Here is an 18,158-nt window from a genome sequence, read left to right on the forward strand (position 1 = left end):
ATGTTTAACCGAGTGAGCCACCCAGGTGCCCCTAGCCATTTTCTTCTGTATAGTTTCATAAGTGTCATGATTGCTAGTATTATTGAATTTCTGTGGTTACATTTATGGAACTGTTTTCTGAGTTATAAGTATGTGAGAGAAATATACATAAAATGAAAAGTATAGTTCCATTCTTATGTAAGCAGATTAGCTTATATTGATAAATGGAGGTTTTTTTTAGAGGCTTCAGAAACATTGGGAAATGCTTTATTATTTTTTTGGGGGGGGGAAATGTTTCTTTAATTCATAGATTTGTGATTTGGGTAGTTTTTTTTGGGATTTTCAGTCTTCTTAAACCATTTATCTAAAGAACAGACTATGGAAACTACCATCCCCACATTCTTTCTTAAGCTTTCTGTTTCTGCTATGGTTGAACACATTTGTTGACATTAAAAAAGTATTTTTTGCACCAAAATGTTTGACTAAAATACTTTGAGAAGGGAAAAAGAAACAAAAACTTCTTCTCCATTTATATTTTATTTTCTGTTGTACATATATTGTATGTTGGATGTAATCAAGACAGTGTGGTATTGGTGAAAGAATAAATACACCAATGGAATAGAATAGAGAGTTCAAAAATTGATGCACACAAATATAATCAACTGATTTTTGATAGAGGAACAAAAATAATTCAGCAGACAAAAGAGTTTTTCAACAAAACGTGCTAGAGCAATTGGATATCCTACATGCAAACACACACACACACACACACACACACACACACACACACACACGAATATAAACACTGTCTTTTTCCCAGAAATAATTCAAAACAGATCATAGTCCTAAACATAAAATACAGAACTATAAAACTTCTAGAAGTTTTATAATGTAGAAAAAATCTAGATGATATTGGGTTTGGCAGTGAGTTTTTCGATGCAACACTAAAACACCATATATGGGGGCACCTGGGTGGCTCAGTTGGTTGAACAGCCAACTTTGGCTCAGGTCATGATCTCACCATTCGTGAGTTGGAGCCCCACATAGGACTCTGCTGTCACTAAGAGCCTGCTGCAGATTCTGTCACCCTCTGTCTCTGCCCCTCCCCTGTGTGCGCATGCTCTCTCTCAAAAAAAAAAAAAAAAAAAAAACATTAAAAATAATACTAAAAATAAAAATGCCATCTATGAAAGAAAAAACTGATAAGATGGATTTCATTGAAATTAAACACTTCTGCTTTGCCCTGCCAAAGATACTGTCAAGAAAATGAAAAGACAAGACACAGACTGAAAAAAAAATATTTGCACAACACATATTTGATGAACAACTGTTACCTAAAATATTCAAAGGACTCTTAAAACTCAACAATTAAAAAGTAAGCAAAAGATCTAATAGACACTTCATCTGAGAAGATAAGCAGATGGCAGATAAGCATATGAAAAAATGTTCAACATGATGTCATTAGGGAATAGCAAATTACAACGAGATACCACCATACACCTATGAAAATGGCTAAAATCCAAAACACTGACAGCACCAAATGTTGGCAAGAATGTGGAACAGAGGGAACTCTCATTGCTGGTGGGAATACAATATAGCCACTTTGGCAGCTTCCTTAAAACACTAAATATAGTCTTAGCATATGATCCAGAAATCATGCTCCTAGGTATTTTACCTAAATGAATTGAAAACTTATGTTCAAACAAAAACCTGCACACAAATGTTTATTAGCACCTTTATGCATAATTGCCAGAACTTGGATGCAACCAAGATGACCTTCAGTAAATGAACAGATAAACTGTAGTATATCTGTACAATGGAATATTATTCAGTGATACAGAAAGTAAACTTGCAAGTCCCTGAAGACATGAAGGAGCCTTAAATGCACGAAAGAAGCCAGTCTGAAAAGGCTACACACTGTATAATTCCAACTATGTGACAAAAAGCAAAACTGTAGATGGTAGAGGGGCCCCTGGATGGCTCAGTTGGTTAAGCATCCAACTCTTGATTTCGGCTCAGGTCATGCATGATTTCATGGTTCATGGGATCCAGCCCTGTGTTGGACTCTGTACTGACAGCACAGAGCTTTTTTGGGATACTCCTTCTCTCCCTCTTTTTCTTCCCCTTCCCCCCCCCCCCCCACAAAATAACTAAATAAGCATTAAAAGAGAATTGTACACAGCAGAAAGTTCAGCTGTTACCAGGGGTTCAGAGTGAGAAGATAGAGTAGGTGGAGCACACAGGAGGACAGTGAAACTGCTCTACATAACACTGTAAGATGGATACATGACATTATGCATTTGTTAAAACCTGTAGTACTATACAGCACAAAGAGTGAACCCTAATATAAACTATGGGTTCTATTTAACTATCAGTATTGTCTCATCAATTGTAATAAAGATACCACACTAAAAGATGTTAATAATAGGTGGGGGATGATGCATAGAGGCACTTGTACTCCAGTGTTTATAGCAGCACTCTCAACAATAGCCAAATTGTGGAAAGAGCCTAAATGTCCATCAACTGATGAATGGATAAAGAAATTGTGGTTTATATACACAATGGAGTACTACGTGGCAATGAGAAAGAACGAAATATGGCCCTTTGTAGCAACGTGGATGGAACTGGAGAGTGTGATGCTAAGTGAAATAAGCCATACAGAGAAAGACAGATACCATATGTTTTCACTCTTCTGTGGATCCTGAGAAACTTAACAGGAACCCATGGGGGAGGGGAAGAAGAAAAAAAAGAGGTTAGAATGGGAGAGAGCCAAAGCATAAGAGACTCTTAAAAACTGAGAACAAACTGAGGGTTGATGGGGGGTGGGAGGGAGGGGAGGGGAGGTGATGGGTATTGAAGAGGGCATCTTTTGGGTTGAGCACTGGGTGTTGTATGGAAACCAATCTGACAATAAATTTCATATATTAAAAAAATAATAATAATAGGTGGGGGGAAATGGGTATATGGGAACTCTGTACTTTCTACTGAATACTAAAACTCTTCTAAAAAATAAGTCTACTAATTTTAAAAAATGGAAGAAGTGACTTTCCGGGAACTCACTGCTAATAATTTAGCTTTTACTTTTCTCCTTTTTCTCTCCCTAAATTAGAATTCAGAGTCTGTCAGATGCCTTACTTTTTGTCCTTAGGTAGCTTCATGTAAATATTTTAAAAATTACTGTGCCAAATAAGCCACACACACACACACAAAAAAAAAAAGCAAGTAAAGATATTCTTGGTCAACCCAGATTGGAAAGAAATAAACCACAGTATTCATGGAAGAGGGATTACAAATAATTTCTATTTCCATCTTTGTTTTTCTGTATCTTCCAGATGTTATCTGTAAAATAAACATCTGTTAGCTCTAAAACAGTTTTTTTTAATATAAATTTTTTTAATGTTTACTTATTTTTGAGAGAGAGAGAGAGAGAGGCAGACTGCAAACGGGGGAGGGGCAGAGAGAGAGGGAGACACAGAATCAGAAGTAGGCTACAGGCTCCGGGCTATCAGCACAGAGCCCAACGCGGGACTCGAACCCATGAACTGTGAGATCATGACCTGAGCTGAAGTCGGACGCTTAACTGACTGAACCACCCAGGTGCCCCTGAAACAGGTTTTTGTATCCTACTGTAGCTTCATTATATTCACTTAACATGTTTTAAGAGATATTTATACAGAAATAAGACCCAGATCTTGAAGGGCTCTCTGGTTAACTATAAGAGAAAGACTACATCACTACAGTATTTGTTGTAAATGGTAGGATTAGTGGGTGACAGCCTCATCGATTGCAGTTTATAAAGGGTTCAGTTTTAAAATTGTATTTATTATGTACTTGCTTATTTTACGTATTTACTTGTTTACTTATTTAATAGAATAAAAGAGGGTTCTAATTAGGTGTTATCTGAGTGATCTTGCCACATTCTTATTTTTGTTGGTTTCAATTGCTTTCAAGTAATGTGCTTGAAATCCCATTTTCATTCCTGAAATTGGTACCATTTGCAATATGTATGTTGGAGGAAATGAATTATTTTAAAAAAGAATTATTTAAATGTGGCTTTAGTGATTCCTCCATACAATAATTAGTGATGAAACTTGGCTCATTGTTTTCAGCTAGTTCAAATTGGTCTTGAAAGAAACAGAAACTTGTTGCTTAATTACAGACTCAGATGAATGCCTGTGGGCTGTTATGAAGTGCTTGTTTAAGAAGGATAATTCCACTTGATTGTATATGTTATGCCCCAAAGGAAAGCAGTTTTAAATTTGACTTTTACTAGATTATGCCATCTTTATGGAGCCATTCTGTTGTTAAATGGGTATCCACACTATCCAGGATGCTCTTAGTGAATGATGTTTAGTCAGTGGAGGGCTTAGCTAATTAAGGACTTTGAGACTTTGGGCAGTCTGAGAAGAAATTTAAAAATCACTGGGCTTCCTCTGTATGTGCCACTGTATAAATGAAGGATACCATGGGGAGGGAGGACCTCCTTCCTCCATAGAATAGGATATTTGGGATTATAATTTTAGTGTTCTTTATAAGTAAAACCTATTATTAGGTTGGTTTCCTTTTTAGGGAAAGCCGGAAAACTCTTTTATTTGACTGCAGTTCAGATGATGCTGTAAAATTACCATTTTATGAAGATAAGTTGTGAATCTCAGAAATATATAATGACATGGGGCGCCTGGGTGGCTCAGTCGGTTAAGCGCCCGACTTCGGCTCAGGTCATGATCTCGTGGTCCGTGAGTTCGAGCCCCGCGTCGGGCTCTGTGGTGACAGCTCAGAGCCTGGAGCCTGCTTCAGATTCTGTGTCTCCCTCTCTCTGCCCCTCCCCCGTTCATGCTCTGTCTCTCTCTGTCTCAAAAATAAATAAACGTTAAAAAAATTAAAAAAAAAAAGAAATATAAAATGACCTATCTCAATGAAAATAGTTTAAGAAAACCTATTATTGAAGATCTATTTTTATACAAAAAAATATGAAGAACAAAGAATGGAGGCATGAGTATTTGCCTTGTAAGATTTTTAATTTGATTTATGTAAGTAGAATGGCCTTACTACATTTATTTTTTTTTTAATTTTTTTAAATTTTATTTATTTGTGTGAGAGAGAGTGTGAGTGGGGGAGGGGCAGAGAGAGAGGGAGACACAGAATCCGAAGCAGGCTCCAGGCTCTGAGCCGTCAGCACAGAGCCCGACGTGGGGCTCGAACTCACAAACTGCGAGATCATGACCTGAGCTGAAGTCGGACGCTTAACCGACTGAGCCACCCAGGCGCCCCCTTACTACATTTAAAATACAAATTCAGTTGGCCAAAATGTTACTTTTAGAAAGGATATCTTTTAAGGAACATACTTATTACATAAACCAAGGCTTATATCTGTGTGCTACAAACAACATCAAAGAATTTTCTTGCTATGTCATGATATAGAAAGTTGTTTCTTAATGGGCATTTCAACTTCTGCAAGGACATTGTCTTTGAATAGAAAACATAATGACTTTGTTTACCAACCAAAGTCTAATAGACTAATTTATTAGCTAGTTTACTGAAATTTAGCTCTGACATCTATGGTTGAGAACAGATAGAAAAGAAATGCTAGTGTATTTTCAAATCTTGTAGAAATCAGATAACTAACATTGAAGTATATCTGGCTGATTTTCTCATGATTTGTGTGAAATGCTTAGCTTTGTATTTTTGCATTACTGTCTAGGCAGATTCAGTTGAGTTTAGTTAGAAATGTGTTTTCCACACAGTAGTTTCTCTGTTGTTATTTTTTTAACATTGCTTCACCACTGTATACTATTTAAGGTATGTACCATTATATTTAATCTAACTTAGAATTGGTACATTGGTCAACACTTCAGTTTTTAAATTTTTCACTTTTTATTTTGAGTTAATTGTAGATTCATGTGCATTTCACCCAGAGGTAGCATCTTGTAAAATTATAACACTATATATCACAACCAAGATAGTGATAAACTTGTCGGAGCTTATCCATCACCACCAGGTTTCTCCATCGCCCTTTTATTTTTTTACTATTTTTTTTTAAGTTTATTTGTTTTTTGCGAGAGAGAAAGAAAGAGAGCTGGGGAGGGGCAGAGAGAGAGAAAGAGAGAGAGAATCCTAAGCAGGCTTCACACTGTCGGCACAGAGCCTGATGCTGGGCTCCAACTCACAAACCTGTGAGATCATGACCTGAACCAAAATCAAGAGTCAGACGTTTAACCGACTGAGTCTCCCAGGTGCCCCCCTATTCTCCCTTTTAAAAGCTATTTCCCTCCTGCCTCTCCCTTCCCCATTAATATAACCATTTCAGATTGACTTTTTCACTCAGGATGATTCTCTGGAGTTTCGAGCAGCTTGTTGCATGTATCACTAGCACCTTTTTTGTTGTTGTTTTGTTTGGTTTTTTGTTTTGTTTTGTTTTGTTTTATTGCTGAGTAGTATTCCATACTATGGATGTACCACAGTTTGTTTAACCATTCACCCATTGAAAGATTTCTGGGTTGTTTCCAGCTTTTGGCTGTTAACACACAAAAGTTTCTGTGAACATTCACGTACAAGTTTTTGTGTGAACATATTTTTTTTCCTCGGGGATAGATGCCCAGGAGTGCAATTGCTGGGTTGTATGGTAGTTGCGTGTTTACTTTTTAACTAGTTTTAAAATTATTTTCTAGAGTGGCTACCATTTTACATTCCTGCTAATGTGTGAATGATCTAGTTTCTCCGTATCCTCACCTGTATTTGGTGGTGTCAGTTACTTGCACAACAGTGTGAATGTACTAAATGCCACTAAATTGTACACTTTATAATGGTTAATTTTATGTTACATGATTTCATTTCAGTATTTTAAAAACTCAGCTCTTAGATATCCACCTCAAGTGCTACTTATGAGATCTAAATGAGAAAAAACAATCAGTTGGACATATCTGTGTGGGACTATTTCTGGGCACTTTTCTGTTCCACTGATCTCTGTGTCTGTCCCTCGACCAGTAACACAGTCTTTTTTCCACCCAGTCTTGATTACTATAGATATGTAATAAGTCTTGAAATTGGGTAAACTGACTTTCATTTATTCTTTTTTCAGAATCGCTTTGGTTATTCTAATTCTTTTGGCTTTCTTATATATTTTGCAGTGATCTTATCTATATCTAGGAATTGTGTTAAATTTGTAAATCAGTTTGAGAATTGGTATCTTTACTTTGTTGAGTCTTCCAATCCCTGAATGTGATGTGTCTCTCCATTTATTTAGATCTTCTTTGATTACTTTCATCAGCATTTTGTAATTGTCCTATACAAGTCCTATACAGGTTTTGTTAGATTTACATCTGTGTTTTTCTTCTTTGAACAGTTATAAATGGCATTGTCTTTTTAGGTTTGGGGTCCACGTGTTTTTTCCTAGTACATAGAAATACAGTTGATTTTTGCATGTTTGTAATGCAACTTTGCTGAACTGACTTACTCTAGTTTTTATTTTTTATTTAAAAAAATTTTAATGTTTATTTTTGAGAGAGAGAGAGAGAGACAGAGTGTGGGTGGGAGAGGGGCAGAGAAAGGGAGACACAAAACCCGAAGCAGACTCCAGGCTCTGAGCTGTCAGCACAGAGCTCAACGCGAGGCTTGCACTCGTGAACTGCGAGATCATGACTTGAGCCGAAGTTGAACACTTAACCGACTGAGCCACCCAGACGCCCCTAGGAGTTTTTATATAGTTTATTTGGGATTTTCTGTGTAGGCAGTCTTGTCATCTGCAAATAAAGATAATTTTATTTCTTCCTTTCCAATTGTATGTCTTTTATTTCCTTTTCTTGCTTTATTGCATGCCTAGAACTTCCAGCACTATTTTTGAATAAGAGTGGTGAGAATGGGCTTCCTTGCCCTGTCCCAGGTCTTAGGGAGAAATGTTCAGTCTTTCACTGTTAAGTATAATGCTAGCTATAAGTTTTTGTAGATACTCTATCAAGTTGAGGAAATATCCCTCTATTCTTATTTTTCCGAGAATTTTCCTCATGAATAGGTGTTATATTTTGTCAAATGCTTTTTAGCCTGTTCATATATGGTGAGTTACATTGATTTTTGAATAATTTTTTAAAGTTTTTGTTTAAATTCCAGTTAGTTAACATACAATGTAATATTAGTTTCAAGTATTACAATGTAGTGATCCAGCACTTCAATACAACACCCAATGCTCCCCATCGCCTATTTAACCTGACCTCCTACCCATCTTCTTCTGGTAACCATCAGTCTGTTTTCTATAGTTAAGAGTCTGTTTCTTGGTTTGCCTCTCTCTTTTTTTCCCCTTTACTCATTTGTTTCATAAATTCCACATATAAGTGAAGTCATTTGGTATTTGTCTTTCTCTAACTGACTTATTTCACTCAACATAATACTCTGTCTAGCTCCATCAGTGTTGTTGCAAATGGCAGGATTTCATCCTTTTTTTACAGATGAGTAGTATTCCATTGTGAATGTGTGTGTGTGTATGTATATATAATATATATATAATAATGTATATATATATTATTAAAGAAACTGCCCTTTCCCTATTGTATATTCTTGGCTCCTTTATCATAAATTAACTATCTATGCATGGGTTTATTTCTGGGCTTTCTTTTCTATTGATCTATGTCTGTTTTTATGGTAGTACCATACTATTTTAATTTCTATAGCTTTATAATATAGTTTGGAATCAGGGAGCATGGTACTTCCAACTTAGTTCTTCTTTCTCAGGATTGTTTTGGTTATTCAGAGTCCTTTATGATTCCTTATACATCTTAGGATTGTTTGTTTCATTTCTGTAAAAAAACAAAAATGCCACTGGAATTTTGATAGGAATTACATTGAATCTACATATTGCTTTGGACAGTATGGACATTGTAATAGTATTAATTCTTCCAATCCATGAGCATGGAATATCTTTCCATTTATTTGTGTCTTCTTCAGTGTTTTTTATTAATGTCTTGTCATTTTCAATATATAAGTCACCTCCTTGGTAAAATATATTCCTAGGTACTTTATTCTTTTTTATGCAATTATAAATGGGATTGTTTTCTTAATTTCTCTGATAGTTCATTATTAGTGTATAGAAACAACCAATTTTTGAGTTAGGAGTTTTATATTCTGCAGCTTTCTGAATTCATTCTAAAGTTTTTTGATGGAGTCTTTAGGGTTTTCTATATGTAATATAGATATAATTATAGATATATATATTTCTATGTATAATATTCAAATTTGGATACCTTTTATTTCTTTTTCTTGCCCAATTGCTCTGGTTAGGACTTCTAAAACTATTGAATAAAAGTGGCAAGAGTCGGCATCCTTGTTTCTGATCTTAGAGGAAAAGCTTGTAGCTTTTCATCATAAATTATACTAGTTGTGGGCTTGCCATGTACATAACATTTATTATGTTGTGGTACATTTCCTCTGTACATGCTTTGTTGAGAGTTTTTATCATAAATGGATGTTGACTTTTATCAGATGCTTTTTCTGCATCTGTTGCGATGATTATGTGATTTTCATCCTTCATTTTGTTAGGGTGGTGTATTCCATTGACTGATTGTAAATGTTGAACCATCTTTGCATCCCTGGAATAAATCCCACTTAATCATCATGTATGATCCTTTTATTATTATTATTGTTATTATTATTATTATTTTAAAGTTTATTTACTTATTTTGAGAGAGAGAGTGTGAACAGGGAAGAGACAGGGAAAAAGAGAGAGAGAGAGGATACCAAACAGGCTCCATATTGTGAGCACAGAGCCCGACACAGTGCTTAGTCTCGCGAACTGTGAGATCATGACCTGAGCCAAAACCAAGAGTTGGATGCTTAACTGACTGAGCCACCCAGGTGCCCCTTTTATGGTATTTTTAAAGCTCATCTTTGTCACCTAGTTCATGCAGTAACTTAGGTTTCCTATTATGAAACCTCAAGTTATTTTATACAGTGAACCTAGAAATTCTTTTGTATAGAAGCAGTTGGAAGAAAATATGCAAATATTGAGTTGAGAACCTACTGTGCACCTTGCATGTGCTGCACAGATGCAGATGTTTAGGAGTTAGTTTTCCCACCTTCTGCTGTAAAGCAGCACCTTTATACCAGTTTAAATACCTATAAATTCCTCCCTAAAATAGAGTTGTTTGTTTCCAAGGTCTGATGCATAAAGGCAAACATTGTACAGATCAAAGGTGCATTTAGTATCTTTATTCAGATTCTTGAATTGTAAATTTTGTAAGCTGAAATTTGGTTTCGTTTCCAAAACAAAAAACTATTTCCCCAAAATGGAAGGAACTTTAAGGTGTAAATAATTACTTCTTATAGGCATCAGAACTATATTTCCTTATCCTGCCTCAACAAGTTGGTTGTAATTCTTAAGTTTTGAATAGATGGTGGTGACAAGTTTGAGCTATCTAGATTAAAGAAGTTTCATGTCTTTATGCAGTCATTAAAACTGTTCTGTCTTAGGTGCCTGGGCAGTTCAGTCGTCTAAGCATCTGACTTCGGCTCAGGTCATGATCTCATGGTTTGTGGGTTTGAGCCCCGCATTGGGCTCTGTGCTGACAGGTCAGAGCCTGAAGCCTGCTTTGGATTCTCTGTCTCCCTCTCTCAGTCCCTGCCCCACTTGCACTCTGTCTGTCTGTCTCTCTCTCTCTCTCAAAAATAAATAAACATTTTTTTAAAAAACCCTGTTCTGTCTTTAGTCATCAAGTATCTCTGTGAAAGAAATAGATTTAAGCTAACAAAAGTAAGATGAAAATTATATATGTGGATAAATTAAATTTATTTCGGGGACCAGAATATACTCCAGATGCTTTCAAAAGTCTGGGTATTCTGTTTGTATAAATGTCTGAAAAATTATTCTCTAAAGTGTAGAAAAATTAAGTACAAGTTTTAAAGTGCTTTAATAATTCCAGAATTTTAATTTCCATTTTATTTGCAGCTCAGATCGTCTGATAGAAGAGACAATAAGGTAGGGAAAAAAATTTGTTTTACTCTATTGTTTTTTGTTTGTTTGCAACATAAGTGAACAGATCAGGTTAACCCTGTAACTAGGGATAAAGTTCACTTGTCATCCTTAGAGATGGGAATTTCACTAGATTGTGATGAATTTTTACTGTGTCTTTCACTTATAAGAGACATTTGAAGCACAAAATATTTGTTTCAAGAATTAGTGGAATTAAGCTGACTTACCAAGGTTAATTTTTCTGATTAATTCATACTCAGTACTTTCAGCTTCAGTCTTTTTATTCTTTTTTTTTTTTTTTTAAAGGAAAACCATCTTAGACATGTGATTTGGTGTATATACCATTTATGTAGATTGGGTTTCAGTCACAGCAGCTGTGGAAAATGTGCTGCAGTAATATTTAGTATTATCTGTAATAACACTGAAGTAGTTTGTTGCTTAAGGTAAGGGACAATTATGTTGGTTTGAACTACTTAATTCTCTAGGTTTGGTGAATTTTTAGATACTATCTTATGAAGGTAAAAAAGTAAATGAACTAGAAATGATCTCTACAGTTAGAATTCAGCAATGTCTAAAGCATTTTTTGGGAAAGATGTGATGAAGTACATGGAAACAACAACAAACATGTACTCTTACTGTAGGCCTTGGTATTGTCTCAAATGCTTTACATGCTTTATTTTATTTAATTTCTTTAATGACCCATGAAATAAACACTGTCCAAAACAAAAAAGAAATTAAGGTAAGTAATTTGCTTGTGGTGACATGATTGATAAATTGTGTTCAGGATTCAAATGCTCAAACCTGAATCTCTATAATTCTAGGACCAGAGCTCTATCTAAGCTACTACTGTATTTCCCACCTTGTAGAAAGTGTACAAGCTTCGGAGTGTGATTTGGTTTGTGCTACTTATTAGATATCTGTTCTTGGTTAAGTTACTTGGAGTCTTCATTTTCTTATGTGTTCAAAAACCGGGATTGATGATCATACGTCCCTAAAAAATTGTTGTGAAGATGAAAGATAATGAGTAAAATGCCCAATACAATGTGTGAATGATACTAGGTAATCTGTCAGTGGTAGCTTTGTCAGGAACGCCTGGGTGGCTCAGTCGGTTGAGCATCCGACCCTTGATTTTGGCTCAGGTCATGATATTTCAGATTTCAGGAAAATTCCAGTAGTACAAAGAATTCCCATATACGCTTCACCTGGATTCCCCACACGTTAACAGTTTGCCACATTTGCTTTTTCACTTTTCGTTTTTTGAACTACCTGAAAATAAATTGCAGACATGATGCCTCTCTACCACTAAATATTTCATTGTTCACATTTTAAGTATGCATTTATATTGATACAGGCTCATGGATTCTTATTTTATTTAGTAGATTATAATGTTTCTATCATTATTTAATAAATTATAATCTCTTATAATAATGTGTAGTTATCATATCTGGGGATTTTGTTTAAATTGCATGCATTGGGTTGTCCATCTGGGCAAAGGTTTTGCAAAATTGCCTAATTGTCAACTGAAATATTTTCCTTGTGACTCCTTCCCTTTCAACAGCACATAAAGATAGCATTTGCTAAGGACTTTTTACTTAAACTTTCTCTATAATCCTTTTCCTTTTTTCTTCCTTTTTTCCCCTCCTCTTTCTGCCTGATCTTCTTTGGGCCAGGCTGTCTTAATTAAGCTTTTCAATTCAAAGCTGGCCTATTTAAGGGCTGGTAATATGAGTATAAAAAATTTGGAGTACTTCCTAGTATAGGAACATTTGAGAACCATTGAATCACTGCTACTGTTATTTTGCTAGGTAAAAGCAAAATAATATAATTATAAGGTCTTTTATTTCACTATTTCCCTTTATTTCAAAATCTGGTAGATATCACAAGTAAAATTTTATTGATTCTAAAGCTAGTTATGATTACTTATAGGTAATATAAAATTTAAGTGTCAGATAATTGTTTTTGCATATTCTATATGTAACAATTTACTTTTTACTCTTGGAGATAAAAATAGATTTTAAGAATATGTACACAACTGAATATAGACTCTGGCATCACTTAATTGAAAAGAACTGATATTTTTAATATTAACTTATTCTTAAGCTTTAAATGTATAACTGATATTGTCTGTTGTTGAAAAAATAAGTGTCTGAGTTTAGTTCACACAACAGGTAAGAAAGTTCCAGTAAGCACATCAATGATTTATCATTTTAAAAGCATTATATATTATTTGGAGTTTGTTTTGCCTCTGAGTATTTGACCCTTGAAATAACAACAGTCTAGATTTCACTCAGCTTGACTCCAGATGATGCAGTGAGATGGGAAAGTATGTCTAGATATACTTTGTGTGGTACTGGCAAACATGCATATTCACCAAGATAATAACATAATGTATGATGATAATATCCATTCTCCAAGGAATACAAAGTGCTTTGTGGAAATTATTTTTTAATCTTCTTTATCTACTTCTGAGTCAGAGTGCATGGGAGATAGTGATAGTCCCAGTGTAAAAAAACAGGCATATATGATTCAAAGATTGCTTTCAGATGCTCAGCCTAGCTTTAAATGAAATTGTGTTACTTTATATAAGACCATAATCCCTGTTTTAAAATACTTTATAAATTTATATTAAAACAATCACATTTTAGGGGCACCTGGGTGGCTCAGTTGGTTGAGCATCCGACCCTTGATTTTGACTCAGGTCCTGATCCCAGGGTCATGGGGTCAAGCCCCATGCTGGGTTCTGTGCTGAGTGTGGAGCCTGCTTAAGATTCTCCCTCTCTCTCCCTCTGCCCCTCTCCCTTGCTGGCATGCATGCTCTCTGTCTCTCTCTCTAAAACAAAATATAGAAAAAATAAAACAGGGGCACCTGGGTGGCTCAGTTGGTTAAGTGTCTGACTCTTGATTTTGGCTCAGATTCATGGTTGATGAAATTGAGCCCTGTATCCAGCTCTACACTAACAGCACAGAGCCTCCTTGGGATTCTCTCTCCCCCTGTCTCTTTGCCCCTCCCTCCCTCTCTCAAAATAAATAAACATTAAAATAAATAAATAATTTTTAAAGCCTCATTTTAAATACCTTATATTCTATCATAGACATACACTTAAGGGAAAAATTATGAATAAGAACTAATGATGCAGGGGCACATGGATGGCTCAGTTAGTTAAGCATCTGCCTTGGGCTAAAGTCATTATCTCATGGTCCATGGGCTCAAGCACCACATCGGGCTCTGCACTGACAGCACATACCTGCTTAGGATTCTCTCTCTCTCCCTCTCTTTGCCCCTCCCTGACTAGTGCTTTCTTTTCCTCTCAAAACAAATAAATAAACTTAGAAAAAAAAGCTAATGATGCAAAGGACGTTGTTATTTTGGACTCTTCTTGTGTTCTTTTCGTTCTTTGGATCTAAAATTCAGTGTAAAGTTAACATTGTCTGCTTCCTTCTATTTTAATCTTGACTGGTTGTTCTCTAGACCTGCCATCCTGCACTGGTCCTGCGATGCTCTATCCCCATTACCTTAAAATGACCTCCATTTTTTCTTTAATGTTTATTTATTTATGAGAGAGAGCGGGAAAGAGAGAGAATCCCAAGCAGGCTCCACACTGTCAGTGCAGAGCCCGACTTGGCGGCTTAAACCCACCAACCATGAGATTATGACCTGAGCCAAAATCAAGAGTCGGATGCTTAACGGACTGAGCCACCCAGACACCTCAGTGACCTCCTTTATTGGATCACTTATTTCTTGGATTTGGTGTCTTCCATGAACTCTTAGTTTATTCCCTAATTATGCTGGACCACGTTCTTCAGTGGTTTCCTGAGAAAGAACAGGAGGTACAACTTTTGGACTTTTCACATCTATTCTTGATTCATTGTTTAGCTAAGTTAGGAATAATTTTGAAATTTTTGATGACGTTGTTTCCAGTATTGTTTTTAAGTTCACTGCCAGTTAAGATTTCTGTTCCTTTGTATGTGATGAGCCTTTTTCCTCTGGAAGCTTTTAGGATTATCCCTTTTTCCCTATGCTTTTGGTGTTTTTTAACCTTATCATGCATCTTTTCCAGTTCGTTGTACTGGCCATTGGATGAGTTCCTACAGTCTGGAAACTCCTCTTCAGTTCCGAGACATTTTCTTAAACTCTCATTTTCCCACCTCCTTCTTCACTGTTTTTGTTTTCTGTTTTCTGTTTTTGTTTTGTTTTGTTTTGGTTTGGTTTGGTTTTAATTTTAAAAGGTAACATGTTGGGCTTTCTGTTCCTTTTTTTACCCTTTCTCCGTTTTCCACTTATCTTTTTTTCTACTTTCTGAGGGGTTTACTCAGTTTGTCCTTTCGAGATTTCTGTTACACTTTCATTTCCATTCTTTTTTTAAATTTATACCGGCTCTTTTCTCAGTGGTGGGTACACTCTTACACACACGTACACATACACACACACACATACATTTATGTCTTTCATGGGTGTGATACCTTCTTTCTCTCTCTGAAGACATTAAATATAATTCAGTTTTAGAGTTTCTTGAACTTCTGTTATTGCCTCTGTTTCCTCAGACTCACTTTTCTGTTTGCTAGTTTTTATTTGGATCTCTGTTAGAGGCTTTTCTCAAACTTGTGGTGATTCTTGATTCTTTGTTCATATTTAAGGGTGAGGCTCCAGAAAATCCAGTAATTGGAAGCTAGTTCTCTGTACATGGGTGGTGGGACTTGCTAAGTAGTAGACCTTACAATGAATGATCAGAAAGGGACCTGGTTGTTTTGTGGGGAACTTCAAAATGTCAGGATCTTTAAGGTCTCTTTTTCTAGGTTAGATCTTCTACTGAACTGGGGGCAGTCACCTGACTGTGTTGTTCAGGGAAGATAATTTAGGGGTCTGGCAATTCCTTGCACAAATTTCCATTTTTAGCCCTATTTCACAGTTTTGCCTTCAGAGATACCTGATCCCTTTAAATCTTGATCTTTTCTAGGATCTGGGAAAAACTTTTATAAATCATGCTTAACTCCTAGCAGTACTGAGGCAAATAACTACAGTAGATTTGGCGCTGATAATGTTATTCACGTTTCTTCATCACTCAGGTGGAATTCCTGTAATTTTCTTTGTGAGATATGTATAGTTTAGAAAAGTACAGTGTTCTTATTTTAGCAATGTAAATCATTCTAAAATGTAAAAAAAAAGTTCATCTGGTAGTGTCCCTCCATTCCTATCCCCTAAGTAACTTGTATTCACTGACAGTTGTGTATCTTTCTAAATATGTTCTCATTGTCATACAAACATATACAGTGATGTTTTATTGCTTAAAATAAAAAAGGATTCATACTTTACACATTCTGTGGCTTCGTTAATTATTCAGTGTATCATAAACATTCCTCCAGTTTAATAGAAATAATGCCAACTTATTCTTTTTAATAACCAAATATTATTTCATAGTTTCGTTGTATCATAATCTGTTAAACCATTCCAATGTTGTTTCCATTGGGGGGTGTTTTTGTTTGCTTGTCTCTTACTATTCCAAACAGCACTCTAATATATATCCTTTGATCTGTCTCCCCACACACTTCTGTTTCTTCTTTGCCTTCTCAAATCTTGAAATTTCAGTTTTGATATGTCATTTGCTTAGAGTACTCCTAGCATTTTCCTCCAATAGGATACCTGGTCTTGGCTGTTCAAGAGTGTGTTCAGTCAGCTCCCAGATAGGTCAGGCTATTAGACCCCTAAGCAGTGGCATACTAGGTGGTAGTGGGTGCCCCAGCAGTTTTTTCTTCTTCAGGGCTGGGCATCACACCATCTGATGGACTGTCAGCTCCTGGCTCATAGGTTTCTGTGGTTGTGTGTGTACCACCCTTTACCAGCTACAGTTCAGTGCATCACTGTAGCTCCTGTACACGCACGTCCACATCTTCCATTGTTGGGTTCCTTAGGGTGAATTGAAACCTAGGGCTTTGCCCCAGGCTTGAAGAAAAATCTCGTCTTCCCTGCCATCAGTTCCTTGGTTCTTCCCTTGCTTGAGAGAGTATAGCCTACCTGGCTTTCTTCCTTGGATATTTCAAAAGAATAAGGGATCTCAGATGGACCCCTCCCCATCATATCTGCCTTTGTTCATGTGTTCCTCCATGGAGGAAGTTGGACCAGCGATAGGGTCAGGAATTTGTGCTCTGATCATCATCTTCCCAGAATCTCTTCATCTCTGTTGCTTTTTTTTTTTTCAACGTTTGATATATTTTCAGAATTATTCAAGGACATTCTGTTTCCTATTGTTTTTTATGTTATCAGTATCTATAGCTCTCTCCTGTGTGTTATATATAAAAATGGGTACTGACCTATCCTCTAGGATTCTAATGCCCAGGGAGATAAGACTGTTGAAGTTAATCCTGGCATGAAAGCAAAAAGATATTAAGTGAGATTCTTTTAAACAGGACATCAGAATAGTCACATGGAAGAGACTATAGTATAGTCTGTAAGAGAAGGGACGTTCCCCCATCTCTGAGTCATTTAATGAATGCATAACCTTTGTCACCTGGCTTGGAAACCCAGCATAATGTTGCATGTGTCTCCTAAAATCTGCCTAGATGGTTCTCAAGTAGAATTCTGGAACATAATCTTTTCATAAGTTAAGGGCTGGTTATATATGGGTATTTTGTGATGTGTTAACGCTTTTGGTTCTTTTTTTATGATTATAATTTCCTACTTCTCTCTCAACAGTTTTCCTGATTAAAGATATTTTTAGTAGCTGGCCCCTTTCAAAACCATTTTAAGAAGCTTTTGTAATAGGGATTTCTCTGTTATTTCATTTGTTACTTTGGGAAAAACCACAGGAAATGGCCTACTGTCCAGAAAGACATCAGAAAATAGCAGGAGGGATGGAGTGGACATTCAGGAAAAGACAGTGGGAAGGTGACTTGGGAAATGATTTTTTTTCCTGCCTGTGCTTTTCAAGATGATGTTGCCCATCTTAGTTTTCTCTTCACTTTTAAGAATATGATGGATCTGCGCAGGATAATCTTAAATGCCGACGTAATTATCTTCTCTTTTCCCCCTTCAGCATTGCTATGGCAACAAAAGAAAATATGACTTCACAGAGAGGAATGTTGAAGTCAATTCAGAGCAAAATGAATACTTTGGCCAGTATCCTTTCTGAAAGTTTGAAATTTCTAGGTTTTTGAGGTGGGGGTGGGGGTCTGTGTGTGTGCTTTTTTGGTTTTGGTTTTGGTCAGGTTGCCATCATCAGTAGTGGTTGAG

General features: G+C 36.1%; 1 protein-coding gene across 2 annotated transcripts in view; it reads left to right on the forward strand.

The window, feature by feature from the left end:
- The window catches only part of GOSR1 (golgi SNAP receptor complex member 1), a 47,719-nt gene that overhangs the window by 23,911 nt on the left and 5,650 nt on the right, over positions 1-18,158 (forward strand). For both annotated transcript variants that reach the window (XM_040455447.1, XM_040455448.1), the window contains exons 7-8: positions 10,910-10,939; positions 17,962-18,044. In XM_040455447.1, coding sequence (XP_040311381.1) covers positions 10,910-10,939; positions 17,962-18,044 — 113 coding nt within the window. The remainder of the gene's footprint in view (positions 1-10,909; positions 10,940-17,961; positions 18,045-18,158) is intronic.

This window comes from Herpailurus yagouaroundi, unplaced genomic scaffold (assembly GCF_014898765.1).
Source record: "Herpailurus yagouaroundi ecotype Mexico unplaced genomic scaffold, PumYag 215, whole genome shotgun sequence".
Classification (NCBI taxonomy): Eukaryota; Metazoa; Chordata; class Mammalia; order Carnivora; family Felidae; genus Herpailurus; species Herpailurus yagouaroundi.